Source organism: Hippopotamus amphibius, chromosome 1 (assembly GCF_030028045.1).
Source record: "Hippopotamus amphibius kiboko isolate mHipAmp2 chromosome 1, mHipAmp2.hap2, whole genome shotgun sequence".
Taxonomy (NCBI): Eukaryota; Metazoa; Chordata; class Mammalia; order Artiodactyla; family Hippopotamidae; genus Hippopotamus; species Hippopotamus amphibius.
Window position 1 is genome coordinate 161,568,680 of NC_080186.1, and position 15,337 is coordinate 161,584,016.

At 52.5% G+C, this 15,337-nt stretch overlaps 1 protein-coding gene and 1 pseudogene across 2 annotated transcripts in view; one reads left to right on the forward strand and one right to left on the reverse strand.

Annotated features, from left to right (window-relative positions):
• NRG2 (neuregulin 2) overlaps window positions 1-15,337 on the forward strand; it is a 219,206-nt gene that overhangs the window by 170,291 nt on the left and 33,578 nt on the right. For both annotated transcript variants that reach the window (XM_057733613.1, XM_057733623.1), the window contains one exon: window positions 9,395-9,566. In XM_057733613.1, coding sequence (XP_057589596.1) covers window positions 9,395-9,566 — 172 coding nt within the window. The remainder of the gene's footprint in view (window positions 1-9,394; window positions 9,567-15,337) is intronic.
• LOC130852542 (60S ribosomal protein L17-like) lies at window positions 11,697-12,251 on the reverse strand (annotated as a pseudogene).

Here is a 15,337-nt window from a genome sequence, read left to right on the forward strand (position 1 = left end):
ACTTGTCCAGTTATACAAGACACTGAGCAGAGGAAGAACGCAAGCCGAGACGGGTCTGACCCCCAGTCTGTGTGGCCAACACTCTCCACTGTGCTTCTGTGGGGAAAGACCTGGCGGGGGAGCGTGAGCAGAGGGCATGGAGGCGAGCAGAGGACAGAACAGGCACGTTTGGGGATCAGCCTGCGATTTGCCTGGAATGTATAATTCCCGAAGGGAAGTGGTGGGGGAAAGGCAGAGAGATGTGTTTGGGAAGGGGTCCATTCACTGACCAAGCCAGTTTTGCCTGAGGACCCTGGCTGCCAGCCAAGGAAGGCCAGGAGCCTTCCTCCTATAGACATCATGGAGCCAAGGAAGGTTCTGCATATAGGAGAGGCACACAGAGGTGAATCTTCCCAGAGTGGTACTGGGGGCCAGGGGAGCAGTATACCTTGAACTGGGGCCTGGCAGACAATGGAGGGTTATGAGGGTGAAGCTTGGTGGAAGGTGATTGGTCTCCACTTTTGGGGAGTCAAGAGAGACACAGAGTTGTCACAGATGACAGGGTGACTGAAAGAGGGAACCCAGGAGAAAGAGCAGTCTTGGGAGAGAAGATGGAGAAATTGGTTTTCCACATGCTGTACGTGAGCTAGTGACTGAAGATCCAGGCAGTCGTTTGTTTTAGGGTGAGTTCTTTCCAGCCCCCTCTGTCTCACTACCCTGGGGACCACAAGGACCACATCTCGGCCCTCTCAGACTCCAGAATGCTTAGGCCAGGACTCTCCAAGGATGACGTAGAGGGAGGGAGGCCAGGCCTCTGGCAGCCTGGGTCCCCTGCACCCAATGAGGGATCTGGATTTGGTGAGCAGATGGGCCTGTATCCTTGCTTGTATCAAGCCTGCCAAGACCTTTCCCCTGAAACCCAACATTTCTTTGAATTCTTATATTTTTATCTTATCTTAAGAATCCACATGAACTTGACATTGTACTCCCTCACAGGTCTGTTTGTTTTAATACAAAGGTGCTGCTTTTCCTTACTAATGAGCTTGGCAAACCCTTCAGAAGGAGGCCCTGAGGTCATCCTGTGGCTCTGCACGCAGCCCAGTTTGAGAAGCCAGTCTTGTCTGGTATATCAGGTGCCTCCCCTTTCCCCACCCCTCCTTTACTTTCCCCTGACCTGCAGCTTCAGGAACAACTCTCTCCAGCCAGGCTGCTGAGGTGGGAAGTGCAGACCTGTCCCAACAGGAAAAGGGACTCTGGGATCCCCTCCAGCTCTCTCTTTCTCTGGGTTCCTTGAGTAAGGGGTGGCCTACTCTATCAGCAGCAGGCCTTCTCCAGAGGGTTCTCTGAGGCCAGGGCCCATCCTTGCCCAATAAGGAGATTAAACAGAGTCAGGCAAATGGTAATGGCCTTCCAGGACTGTCATCTCTGCTTTGTCCCTACCTCTGCCTCCAGCAGGCAAAGAGATGATAATCTCTTCCATCCCTCCAGAGAGAGGGTTCTCTTACCCCATCCTCTAAAATAGGCAGAGTGTGGATTATAGACAAGTCAACTGAGACCCAGAAAGCCTACACTACTTACTTGAGGGCAGACAGCTGGAAAATTGGGAGACCAGGACAAAGACCTGAACTTCGGTGTCCTTGGTTACCACTCTTTCCTCTGTTATGCACGACTTCCTCTTGTGCCAACTCTAGGTGTCTGTGGCCTGTGCCCCAAGCACTGGTAAGAACCAGGGAGCCTGTAGTTCGGTGCTGGGTAGCCATGCACCACCCCAACAACTGGTGCCTCTGCTCCGTGAACCTGTGCAGTCTCCCCAGACATAGGTGACATCCCCCGCAGTCCCCACAGAGATCCCCACATCTCTGCTGCTTGTGTCCCCATGTCTCAGCCCTGAACCTAGGTGAGGAACGGCCCCGTATACCTGCCTGACTCCCGGGGCTGGGCATCTCTGTCTTGGGAGGGTCCCAAGGAGGCAGCGTTTCTGTCAGGCCGCCTGGCTCCTGGCAGAGGGCGCTGGGGGATGGGAGGGGCATAGCATTGGCCCTGGTGGTCAAGACGGGTCTGTTCTTGCCCTGCCCTCACACTGCACAGTTGGGTGTCGGCAGATGGGTGCTTCTGGATGGGCAGGCGAGGCTTTAAGACAGGAACCGTCTCTGTTGGTCTTGAAGCTGCCAAGTTTCGTGTGCTCCCCTTTCCTCCCCTTCCCTTCTTCTTTACCTGACCTCCTGGACCAGCATCTGCCTTCCCTCTCAAGCTCCCATCCCCAGACAGCTCCAGCCCCTCTTCTCTGTGTTGTAGCTGAGGTGCCAGGCACCTGGCCTGCTGAGCTGAGAGCCCATCAGGTCTGGGCTGGCTTTCACTGGTGCAGGGAAAGTGGCCCTCAGTGAGGCCCTGGCCCCATCCCAGCCTCAGTGGAGCCCACAGCAGTAGCCACGTTGTCTTGCTGAACTCCATATCCCTGATGGCTGGTAGGTGCCTGGTACATCATAGGGACTGAGGTGGATATTTGTTGGATGGTGTGAGAAGAGGGCAAGCCCAGGCACTAGGCTGGGCCCTGCTGGCTGAGGAAAGGTGGCTCAGGGAAAGCCAAGAGGCCCAGCGGGGACTTGGGAGGCCTGGCCTGTGGGTATCAAATGGCTCTTCTGCAGGCCCCGGGGAGGATACCTGATGGCCCATTTCAGAGTAGGCCCTCTGTGCTCACTTAACCAGCTGTGCTTTTAGTTGTTGTTGTTTCTTCTTTCTCATTTGAACTTGGAGTCTGTAATTAACCTCCCATAGGTCGCAGTCAACTTTCTGGGTGGGAGAGGGGTAGGGAGGGGGCGGGCCCACAGCCCGCCAGCAGCAGGACAGTGGGAGACTTTGATGGCAGGCAGGCTGGCCGCAGTGTCTCCGGGTGTTGCCCTGCCAAGGGGACTGCTCAGCCTTAGTCATGAGCTGAGGGTCATTAACCCTTTTAAGAGTCCACTGCCCCTGCCCCCTGGGTGTCGGGAGGGAGGCCAGGCCAGGCCCTCCTAGCTGGGCTGCCTGGCCGGGTCCCGGGCGTCTGTCTTGCTCTCAGATCTCTGCAGGCTCTGCACCCACCGCCCACTGCTGAGAGGAATGAGATCAAGCTGCTGGCAGCAGCGGTACCACCTGGCCTTGGGGCTGGAATGTGGGACAGGAGCAGCCCTGGTTGTTCTCGCTGTTGTTGTCTTCAGTGAGGTGCTTTCTGGGGAGTGCCTGTCACACAGATGCGGGCCAGATGCCCTGGCTTGGCATCAGGTGATGAGAAAGCAGAAGCCCCCAGATAACCATGGCCCAACCTGTGGCAACTGAGATGTGTCTTAAGGTTTTACAGGATCCCTTCTCAAGGGAGATCTTTTTGCAGAGACATGGGTCCCCCTTGAGAGACCTTCCTCGTTGTTATAAAGCTGCCAAAGGAGGTCTCCCCACACCCCCACTCCAAAGAGCCCTAGTCCTGCTGCTTAGGTGGGCCCTGACCAGCAGAACTAGGAAGGGAATGAGACGAAGTGGCCTCTCAGGGAGGATGGGAGCTTAGTAGACAGGGCTTGGTCTGAGGAGGAGATGTTAGGGGCATTGAAGGGAAGGCTGACCCACACCCAAGGGCCACCTGGGCTATCAACGTGCTGCCTGCTCCCCACCACCTGTGGGGAAAGGAACAGCCCTGGGGAGGCAGGGTGTTGGGACTCTCTACCCCCTTCTTTTGAGCACACATCTTCCTTTTGCTTCTACCTGATGCCTCTCGTCTGTCCACTCTCCTGTGTGCTGGGCCTTGAGGGTCCCCTCTCTATGTGGGGAAATAAGCACAGACCTTCAGGACTGTGACCCCTCCCTCTGGCAGCAAAGCTGAATTGATAGAGAAGTTATGGCAGTATTGTTAGTATTAGCAGAACATTGGAGACAACGGAACAAATTCCTCTGAACAATGGAATATGATGCACCCTTTAAAATGATCTAGGTCTGCATTTCTAGATTTGGGGAGATGTCTTTATAATATGTTAACCAAGAAAAGTAGGATATAAAACGTTTTCAAGAGAAAAGTCTTGCAGGAGATATTTGAAAATGTTGACAGTGGTTTTCTCTCTGGTGGTAAGCAAATGGATTTAAATGTGCTTCTCTTTTTCTTTACTTGTATTGTGTAATTTTTCGACGACAAAAATGTATTTTTTATGTAACAAAACAATAACAGAGAGGGGCAAGCTAAGCTCCTTGGTGGGTAGGCGTGGTTACTCCATAGGGGGCTAGATCGCTTCTGTGTGGGCCGGCACAGGCACACAGCTGCACTCAGTAAATGCGGGCTGACTGACTGGGGGGTGAGTGTCTACCCACTGGGTTGCTTCAGCTCTTGTCCTGACAGAGCCTGTCCACCCCAGGAAGCCTGTTTCTCTGCCTGGTTCAGTTCTGACCCAAGACACTCTAGGGACACAGTGCGGTGGTCTCCATACCTCACACTAGTATTGCATTCTGGGCCCTGGGCTGTAAAAGGGACCCAGACAATACTGGACCCAGCTCAGAGAGGGTGCCCAGGCCGGGGCTAGAGCTGCCCCACTCAAGTCTGAGGCCCCTTAAGCTCTTCTTCAGCTCCTCAGAGGCCTTCTGTGTCGGCAGCCTCTTAGCCTCGTCCCAGGTGTCCCCAGGGTCTGGTACTGAATCTGGTGGGACGCAGTGGGAGAAGCAATGGTGGCGCAGGATAAGAACGGGCTTAAAATGCAGAAAGTAAAGTAAGATCAAGTCATTCCCCAATTTATAAGCCTCTGATACCTCCCATCACATCTACAAAACTCCAGGGCCATCTCAGGCAGGTGGTCCACACTCCTCACCAAAGAAAGCCTGACAGGGCTCCAGGCCCAGGAGTGAGGGGCCAGAGGTCCTCTGGGCAATGTTCCCAGTGCCACCTGAGGGGCGTTCTTCTTGGGCTGCCACCCCTCTCTCCAAGGGACTTGCTTGAAGCAAAAAAAATGCAGCCTGTTCTCGGGGTCCCATTCCTTTTCAAAACACCCATCCTTGGCTTTCAAAGAGCCATGAACTAAGACATCTGTGAACAGGGAACAGGATTGGACGCTGCTAGAGCAGGAGACATAGTTTTCAGTATCTCAGATGATGCTTGTAAGGAACCATTAAGAGACAGAAAAGAAGGCTCTTCAAAAAGAACACAGCATGATTCAAACGCATGGCTGTTTTTATTTTGTCGTCCATTAGACCAGTGCTGTCTAATAGGAATATAATGTGATCCACGTAGTAATTTAAAATTTTCTAATAGGCACATAAAAAGTGGAGGCGGGTTGGGGGGGCAGCAAAACAAACCCAGACTTTTTGTCCTAGCTCACACAGCCTCATGTCAGTCACCTGGGCCTACTTCTCCAGGCCCTGCCTTCCAGTATCTTCTAGCCACCTGAGCCTCTTTTATCTCTTGAACTCACCAAGCTCATTCACCCCTCAAGGCTTTTATCCAGGAGCTTATTACTCCTTCATGTTTCCTGAGGTTGTTTGCTGTTATCTGCTCTCCTCACTCTAATGCAGGCTCCCTAAGGGTGGGACGTTTGTCTGCCTTGTTCACTGCTGTACACTTAGGGCCCAGAACAGTGCCTGGCATATAGTAGGGTGAACGAACGAATGAATGAATGAACAAGTGAACCAGCTGGGGCTGTTCTGAAGTGAGTGGACTATCACTCAGGTCGGGTCACACAAGGTTCTCACTAGATGGGATGGCTCCTCGTGGCCTGAAGTGCCAGGAAATGACCTTGAAGCCCCCAGTTCCTCAGGCCCTCTGAATTGGGGTCGTGCCTGCTGTTTCTGGGTCTGTCTCTGTGTAACCATCACCACCATCATTAAGCAGTGGCCACGAGCTCAGGGCACAGTACTGCGCCAGGACTTGTGTCAGGAAGCCACCAGGTATCCCCCTACCCCCTACCCCCACCCCCACCCTGGCTCACTGGGAGGAAAGGGGCCTGGGGTAGGAAAGGTGGGGTCGGGGGGGCTCCCTCACCTGAGAACTGCAGGGAAGGTCAACACTCTGCAATCAGGGGAAGGAGGCACCTTAGAACCTGAGAAGAGCTGTGTCCCCAGTTCATGAGGAGAGGGAGGAGCCTACTTGCAGGTCACCAGGGGACCAAGAGGTTAGATCACTGGGTGTCAATCCAACCTTGGACCAAAGCCACCTGTGAAGATGTGCTCGGCTTGCAGCCAGCTGTTGAGCTCTACGCTTACAATACATGCTCTTGCCTAGAGTATGTTGCATATTATATATTTTTAAAACCCACATACCTGGACCCATCCTCACAGGTCCTGCTTCAGAATGTCCAGAACAATGTCCCAGGCCCCAGCATACTTTTTAAAGCTTCCTGTATGCTTCTCATTAGCATCTAGGGTTGATAACTATTGATAAGGAGTGACTGGGGCCCCCAGAGCAAGCAGATGGAGGACAGTGGGCTGTAGGTAAGGGGGAAGGATGCTGAGGCAGGGGTTCAATCACACTAGAATAATGAAGTTCCCAAAAGTCCCACAGATCGATAGGTTGATACACATAAAATCTCCAAGTGTCAGAAACAAACAAACAATAAGCCAGCATTTAAAAATGTAAGAAGCAGGTAATTGGGGAGAAACATCGGAGCAAAACATGAATAACCTTAATATTTATAAGGAACTCTTACAGATCTGTAAGAAGATAAGTACCCAATAGAAAGACAGAGTAGACAAGAATAGGCAATTCAAAAAGAAGAAATACAATGACCCAATACACTTATGAAAAGCCGTCAGCCTCACCAGGAATCAAATAAATGCAAATGAAAACAACAAAGAGACGTTATCTTTTGCCTAGCTAATTGGCAGACATTAAATACATGGTAATACCTCGTGTTGGTGAGGGTGTGGAAAAAACAGGCACTGCCATTCACTGGTGGGAGTGCAAATTGGTGCAACTTTTCCAGAACGCAATTTGGCAACACATAAAGCTGAGGAAGACTGCACACCTTTCTGACACAGCAATTCCACTTTTAGGAAGATTGCCTTAGGAAATAATTGTGGATAATAATAACAATAATAGCTAACCTTTACTAAATGCTCTGTGCGTGCCAGGCTCTACATGCCTTATCTCATATAATCCTCACAGTCATCATCCCATGAGGTAGGAGCTGTTTTTATCACCCGTGTTTTACAGATGAGGAAACTGAGGTGCAAAAAGATTAAGACAATGGCCTGAGGACACAGAACTAACAAGTAGCAAAGTCTGGATTTGAATCCAGGCAGTCTGAGTCAGGAGCCTCACTCCATACAGCAGTATACACTGGATATGTGCAAAAGATGATGTGCACTGGATATATCCACTGGATGAAGCTGCAAGGATGTTCCTCTGGGCTTGTTTATGATGAGGTGTGGTGAGGCAGGGGAGAACGTATGCTAAACACTCCACTATAGGAATTGGTTACACAAATTATGATGCACCCATATAGGAATATTATGCAACCCTGAAAATGGTGCTATAGGAAAAAAAATGTGTGTGTAAATACTAGGGGCTTTTGTTTACGCTTAAAAGATCTCTGAAAAGATATAAAGAGAACTGATAAAATTGATTGCCTCCTAGAAAGGCAACTGTATGGCCATGGTCAGAAGTTAGAGGGAGATTTGTTTTTTAAGCCATACACCCTTTTGCACTTCTTAAATTTTGAATCATGTGAATATATTCTCTATTATTTATTATCTTTAAATATATACACACATAAGTTATGTTACAGAACTTATTCCACATAACTTTATTTCCTTGCAATGCTACCAAAGGTTTCCCAAAATCTCCAAGACCCTTACTTAGAGAATTATACTGAAGTCGATGAAGATACTTCTTTAATGTTTACACGTTTCCCAAACTGATTTGCTTGTGGAACCATTTTCTTAAGTAATATCTATTATCCTCTCTCTGGATATGCCTGTCCTATAGAAGTCAGTTTGGGCATTAATACTTAATGCCAAGGTGAAAGGCTTATAGTGTTTCATTAAATGAAAGAAACATGTTATTGGCACTGATCCCGTTTTGTTTAAAAATAGATGTGTAGGTGTGTGTGTGTTTTAAATACTTGTGAATACTAGGATAATGGATGATTTTCTTCTTTTATCCATTTGTATTTTCAAATTTTCCAAAATGAACAAAATCATTTCACAAACACCATTTTTTGAGTCTATGTACTATATTTTTTAAGGTTTTGGGAACCCTTTCTCTCCATGCGCCCTCTGCCCCTGCACCCCGTTCTCATCTACTCCCTACTAAAAGCAGCAGCCCAGGGTTAGGTTCAGCGAGGGGCCCCTGTCTATAGCCAGACCCTCTCACCTGTTTTTATCCAGAGCCAACTCGAGCTGTGACTCTGAGCTGATGGGGGAAAGACCAGTGGCCTAGAAGGGGTCAGTCAGTCCCCAGATAACTCCCTGGCCCCAGATGACCCTCCCTCCAACCAGGTTCTCCATTCCTCAGAGACATTGAGGCTGCAAAAGCAGACACCACCCTGCTACAAGCCTGACACACTGCAAATCCAGACACCTGGGCCTTGGTCCCATCTTTGCGGCTGCCTGGCTATGTGACCTTGGCCAAGTTTCTTAACCTGAGTCTCATCTTCACCCTTTATGTAAGCATGATACTTGGCCTTACAGACCTTGGTGACCAAGTGAGAGCACACACAAAAGCACTGGATGTCCTGTACAGTGCTGTCCCAATGGAAGTCATCACACACCCCAGCAGAGAGCATGGACTTGCCATCACCTTCCTAAGAACACATCTATTTTCTTTTTTTAGGCTGTTAGAGGGAAGGGAGCAAGGAGATGAAACATGGGAGACCAGGGCATATGGAAATAGAATAATGTTCAAGAAAAATGGGAGAAGCCTCTTAGCTTGGCATTTGCAGCCCCGGAGCCCTGGTTGGGCCTGGCTCCTCTGCCAGACTGAACTTCCTGAGGGCAGGAGCTGTGTCTGTCATTTTGGTCTACCTGTGTCCTCTGGGCCCAGTATAGGCCTGGGGGTCTGGGACAAGAATTAGATCATGAGCGCTGAAGTCAGGGAGCCCTGGGTTTGAAGTCCAGCTCCATCACCTTGGGGAAGTATTATAACGTCACCATTCTGAGCCTCAGTTTTCCCCATCTGTAAATGGGTTTCATCATTACAGTGAACTCACAAGGTTATTTTCATCAGCTAATGTATATAAAGCTCCGAGTACCAATCCAGGCATGAAGGAAAACCCTCCACAGGCGGTACCCACACTGACATCATCGCAGACCCTCTGTGAAGGCTTGTTGATTTGGACTAGGAAATGATACTAGGAAGGGTGGCCTCCCAGGCTCAAACCTCCACCTCCCCCAGGACAGTAGCCCTTCCTCCACTGCACGTGCTTGGTGCTGCCCCGCCACCACCACGCTCACCTCCTGCCTTGTACCCCCACAGCCACCCGGCCCAAGCTGAAGAAGATGAAGAGCCAGACAGGACAGGTGGGTGAGAAGCAATCGCTGAAGTGCGAGGCAGCAGCCGGTAACCCCCAGCCCTCCTACCGCTGGTTCAAGGACGGCAAGGAGCTCAACCGCAGCCGCGACATTCGCATCAAGTATGGCAACGGCAGGTGAGTGACATCCCTTCCTCCATCCACCCAGCCGCCCTCCCTCCTTCTGAGGAAAGAGGGCTCTGAGCTGGGAAGAGCCCAGGGCTATGCCGCCAAGTCCACCCATGGAACCAGCTCGAGTTCCCCCTTTTCTGTGGCGCCCAGTTCCTCCTTGCAGCTCCAGCCCCTCTGGTGATGCTGCCCCAGTGTCTGGCAGACAGTAGCTGCTTAATCCATGTCCCTGGATGGTTGAAGCCAATTTGATTGTCCAAATCGGCTTTAACTGTGGAGTCCCATCTTGTCCATAAAACTTCTCAAAGGACTTGCCACAGGGTATGAAAGTCCACCATTGGGCAGTCTTTGGTGAGGGACTCTGACTCTAGACTGTATTTGGGAGGGCATGTGAGATGATGGGCTGGTTCCTCAGCTCAGCAAGCTGTCACTGGGCAGAGAGCCAGGTGATGGGAAAGGCATATGGCTTTGACTGGTGTCAGAGGAGTCTCTATCCCAGACAGTTCACCCGTGACATGGAAATTGTCTGTAGCCTTTGAGTCAACGCTCCAGGGAAGAGAATCAGAAGCTCTAGGGTCTCTGGACTGTGGAAGGTGGCCTCTCTTCCCTCTTGGATTGGTCAGATAGAGGGCTCCAGGCACCAGAGAAGCCAAGAGTCCCAGGGCAGCCCCTCACCTCTCTCCTGCCTCTCGCAACCCCTGAGGGACTGTCAGAGGCAGGACAAGCCTGACCTCTGCTCTGCAGGCCCTGAGGGCCCGGTGGACTTGCCCCTCTGGCTGAGGTGCACCCCAGCGTTTCCTGCCCCTCCAGAGAAGCTGTCATTTCCTCCTCACCCCCATAAAATGCAAATGATGATTTTAGAGGCCCCTCCAACCTGCCCCACAACAGAAAATGATGGAAAGAAGGTCTGGCCTCAGGCTGCTCTTGGTTTGCCTGTGTGGCCCTGGATATACACACCCTGCCGTCAGGCCTTAGTCTCCAGAACCTGTGAATGAGGGGGTGAGAGTCACCAGTCTGGGAGGTGCTTCCAGTTTTCTGACTCTCTTAACAAGAATGGGGAGCAAAGACAGGACTGTCACCCTGGAAAGTGGTCCAGGCAGAAAAAGTAGTTTAAGAAGGATTTGGTTCAGGTCAAAAGCTTATGGCTCAAAGAACGCTGCTTCCTAAGGGTAATTGGAAGGAGGGGGTCTGGGGCGGTCACCAGCCTACAGAGTCAGCAAGAAGTGCAGGTTGCCCACCAAGCTCGCCTTCTGAGGCCACCTCACCCCTGCCCGCTGCCCTGCCAAGCCTGCCTCCCAGCTCGAGAGAAGAGTGGACAGGCTTCTGCAGCTTTGGGGGCCCCCATCTCCCCTCCCTGCTACTTCACTGAGACAGTGGAAGTCAGGAGAGGGGGTATTCCTAGCCGTCGCTCAAACAGTCCACAACGTGGCCCCTCCTCATCCCCATCCCTGATCCACACATGACCCTCACACTCACCCACACTCTCCTGCACAGACACCCTCAGAGCCCTTTGCCACCAGCAAACTCCTTTCTATGGTGACTTCAGCTTCTCCCTCTCTCCCAACAAACCACGAACATCACCCCTCTTCTAAAAGCTCTCTTTACACATTGCCATCTCCTGTTCCTCCTCCAGCTGTTGCCCCATCTCGCTCCTTCCCTCCACCACCACGTGGAGGGAGTTTCATGCCCACTGACTCCACACTGACTCGTCCTCCACTTCTCTTTGCTCTGCAGGAATCTGCCCTGTAAGTACAACCCCAACACTCTCTGCAGCTGCAGCTCTTCACAGACCTGGTGACCTCAGAGTTTCCGGGTCGCCAGGCCTCTCAGCAGCCATTGGCATGAGTACCACCTGCTTCCTTGCCCCTCTGGTCCTCCTCCTGGTCCTCTTGTGCCTCTGAGCACCCTCTCTCGGGCGTCACGAATGCTGGGACTTTCCTGTGGTTGGGGCTTCACTCTTCTCTGCTCCACCTCTGGGTGATTTCACCCTCTCGTATCTGATGACCACAAGCCTGCATCTCTAGTTTGATGGCTTTTTTTCTTTGCTGAGTTCCAGACCCATGCTGCCAGGTAAACCCTTAGATACCACCCCTGAGATACCCACAGATTTTTTTTTTTTCATTTATTTTTTTGTGGCATTTATTCCCAGGCTGTAAGTTTTTGTTTCTTCAATTTCTTCTGGGATATCCTTTTCTTCTGTACAGCCTCCTCTTCTGGTTTAGGAACAATCTGTTCTTTTTCAGGAAGGATCATCTCAATGTGGCAGAAGAGCTCATGTATGGGTTGATCTGACCATGAGCCCTGTAGGTCCTATGCCACATCTTGGGGGCTTTGTTCACCTGGATGTCCTCAATGACCAGAGAATCTACATCTAAGCCCTTCAGTTCAGCATTACTTTCTGCATTTTTGAGCATATGCAGTAAAAATTCAGCACTGTTTTTGGGCCACCGACCCTGCGTCCAGCTCCCCTGTTTGGCCTGGGGACACCTACCAGCTCCACCATTGTAACGACAGAATGGCACACGTTACTTCTGTAAAGTGACATCCTTCAGATACTTGGTGGCTTTTCAGATATGCATGCCCTTAATGGCCTGGGCAGTTTTCACGAGTGTTCTTAAAGTGAACACAAAGATTTGAACCTCTTGATTTGCATGATTTTGTGGGATTTTCTGTGTCAAGTGAATAGCGAACCATTTTTAGAGGTCACCTCAGGCTGCTCACCGGAAAAGCCCCACAGACGTCTCTAATCCAGAACACCCCAGCCTGGCCTCTCCCCCTTACCCTCTCTGGCCCTGCCTCGCCCTCCTTTGCTCCCCTCTCAGCTGAGCTGCGCTCAGAACCAGACTGCCTGCTGCCCAGCACCTGCCCCCGTGCTGTCCCCTCCAGATGGATACCATGTTGCCCGAGGGGGCACCCTTCTCTCTGCGCTCCCTGCCTCTAGCCTCTTCTCCACTGTCTCACTCCTGACCACACCCCACCTTTTCTGGGCCACAGGCGCCTTTGTGAATTCATTTCTGTATCTCACATATATGTGCTGAGCATCAGTTGTGTGCCAGGCACTGCACCAGAGGCTGGAGATGCACCAGGGATTGGAGCAGACATGGTCCCCACCCTCATGGAGGTTCTAGTCTGGCTTCTAATGGAGACTCTGGTAAAGGCCTCCACCCTTTCTTCAGAAAACATGTGCCTTATACACCTGGTTTTGCTTGCAATTCGAGAGGTCCGCAGAGTCACTGACCCCTTTGACTCTGACAGGATAATGTTTCTAACAGGGTACCTATCTGACCATTCATTCATGTCCTCGACAGATCTTGAGAACCTGCCGTATGCCAGGGACAGCCCAGGCCTTGGGGCCCTCTGATGCTCCCCTTCCTGGCCTATAACTCACTGCCTCGCTGTTCCCCAGCACCTCGGTGCTCTGGACCACTGGACTTGGGCCAGGACTGTTCCCTGTGCTGGCAGCCTCTCCCCCCTCCGCCCCCGACACACACACACACCTTGTTCTTTGCAAAATTCTCCAAAGCCCAGCTCAAATGTCACGTCCTCTGGGTCACCCTTCTGAGCCCCCCAGCAAGCTCTCACCGTCTCCTCCCACAGTGCTTTAGACACGGCTTCACAGCATGGTTGGGGGCCACCTCTCCCGGCTTGAGAGCCTCCAAGGCCACCCCCCAGATACACTTTCTCTCCTGTGTGGCCTGGCAAAGGGAGTCTACTTCCGGTGTGAGTTGATGAGGATCTTGCAGAACTAGCTCTTCCCTCCTGGGTGCAGGGTGACACTAGGACCGGGCATAACACTCTTTGGGTTGGCCTTTGAGCAAGTGACTGTCCTTGTCAAGCCTCAGTATCATCAGACACATAGGTCACCCAGTCCCAGAACAGGGTCTGGTCGTATCATCTGGGCCTCCTGCGTGCTAAGGACCCCGAGAGGCTGAAGTGTGCCCCGTGCCCCCTTCCTGTCAGGACCCTGTACTCTTGGCTGCGTTTCTGAAACTTCCTGGCTCCACCTGTCGTGCCCCTGGGCTCCCTGCAGTGAGTTGATGGGTTGGAGGAATGGGCCAAGGTGGAGAACTTCTGACTTCCTTGTTTTGACTCAGAGAGCTGTCACCTCTCTGCACACAATTCACCTGGCATAGGGGCTGAGGGCTAGGGGTTAGGGGCAGGAGCCTCCTTTCTGGCAGAATCTTCTCATTCCTTCTGCCCACACTGCAGCTTGCACCCTGGCCCTTCCAGCACTTCGTTCTGCCCAGGCCACACTCCGTCTTGACATCAGTCTTGGTCCACGGAGACCGCCTTCACAGTGGGTGCCGCCGTCTCTGGGGCTGCCCTTCTGGTGTGTCTTACCCAAGCCTTCTGTGCCGGGAGAAAACCGCCCCCTCCCTAGCCCTGGGCATGGAGCCCTCTCCCCTGCAGAAGCGCATGTTCCCTTATTTATGAGGGGCAGGCTGGAACAGGCCCCTCGGGCAGGCAGCAGGAGGTGGGCGCGGAGGAAAACGTGCGGACGGGTGGAGGCGGCAGCCGCCCCGATCACGCGTCCCTGCCAGCAGAAGACTGGCTGAGGAAGGAGGGGAGGGGCACCCATCACACGGGCAGACCTGGGGCAGCCTCGCGAGGGGCCACCAGGCCTGCCAGAAGGTGGGCCTGCCGGAAGGCGGGGGGAGTCCGGAGTCCTCGGGGCTTCTGACTGGAGCTAGGAGTGAGGAGAAGAGAATGTAGTGGTCCCTGCTCCTTAGGGAGCCCCACAGAGCCCCACCCTTCAGCTCTGACCCAGAGCCTCTTGTGCATGGCTGGGGCCACCTTCCTGGAACCGGGGAGATCATCACACAGCTGGTAAACCAGGACGTCTGCAGCCAGCAAACCTAGGGATCATGGTTTCTGTCCTCTTGCCTCTTTCTGGTTCCTCAAAGGGGAAGGGGTCTCCCTGTGCCCCTGCCTTTCCGCAGATCTCACACCCCTCCATGCGGGAGGCCCTTCCTTCCGGTGTTCGCTTTCATCCCTCCAGATAACTGTGAGCCTAGCTCCACCTTGTCCTGCTGCATGTCATATCGTGTAAGGGAAGCTCCTTTGAATTCAGCTGGCGGGGGGGGGTGGGTGACAAGGAGGTTCTGGCTCTGCGTCCCCTATACCTTCTTGACCCTGAAACCCTCAGGTGATCCCCCACTCTGCTCATCTAGTGTCAGGGAAGAGCTGGTGGTCAGGAAGCAGAAGCCTGGTTCTGGGACAGCTGAGATCTGTGGCATCTAATTAGGCTGGAGCCAGGAAGGAGATGCTCTCTTAGCCAGAGGGGCCTCCAGGGCTCTGTTTAATGAAGAGACCAAACTTGAATTGACAGAGAGGGTTGTAGGCAGACACCAGGCCAAGGAGACAGAGACCGGCATGAGCCAGGAGGGGTGGAACAGAGTCAGGCAGCTGTCATCGTAAGGTCGGCGAGGACATCACCACAGCAACAGGGCCTTTTGATAAGACAAGCTCATGGAGGCTTGTTTGGGGGATCTTGGAGTGAGGAGGTCTGGGAAGAGCCCAGCATCAGAGGCCAAGGTGGAGTTCAGGAGACAGGACCCCAGAGCACAGCCCAGGGAGGGATGTGGGTCATTTTGCCATCTCCTCCATCCCTGACACAGCCTCTCTCTCTGCTCACAGTCCTCCTTCCCCCATCAACTTCATGGCTCTCTTTTTCCATCCCTGGACTCAGGGCAGGGACAGCTCTACTACCCTACACTTCCCATTCCACCACTCTTCCAACCCACTACGCGTATTCTGGGAATCTGATTTTTAACTCAGGA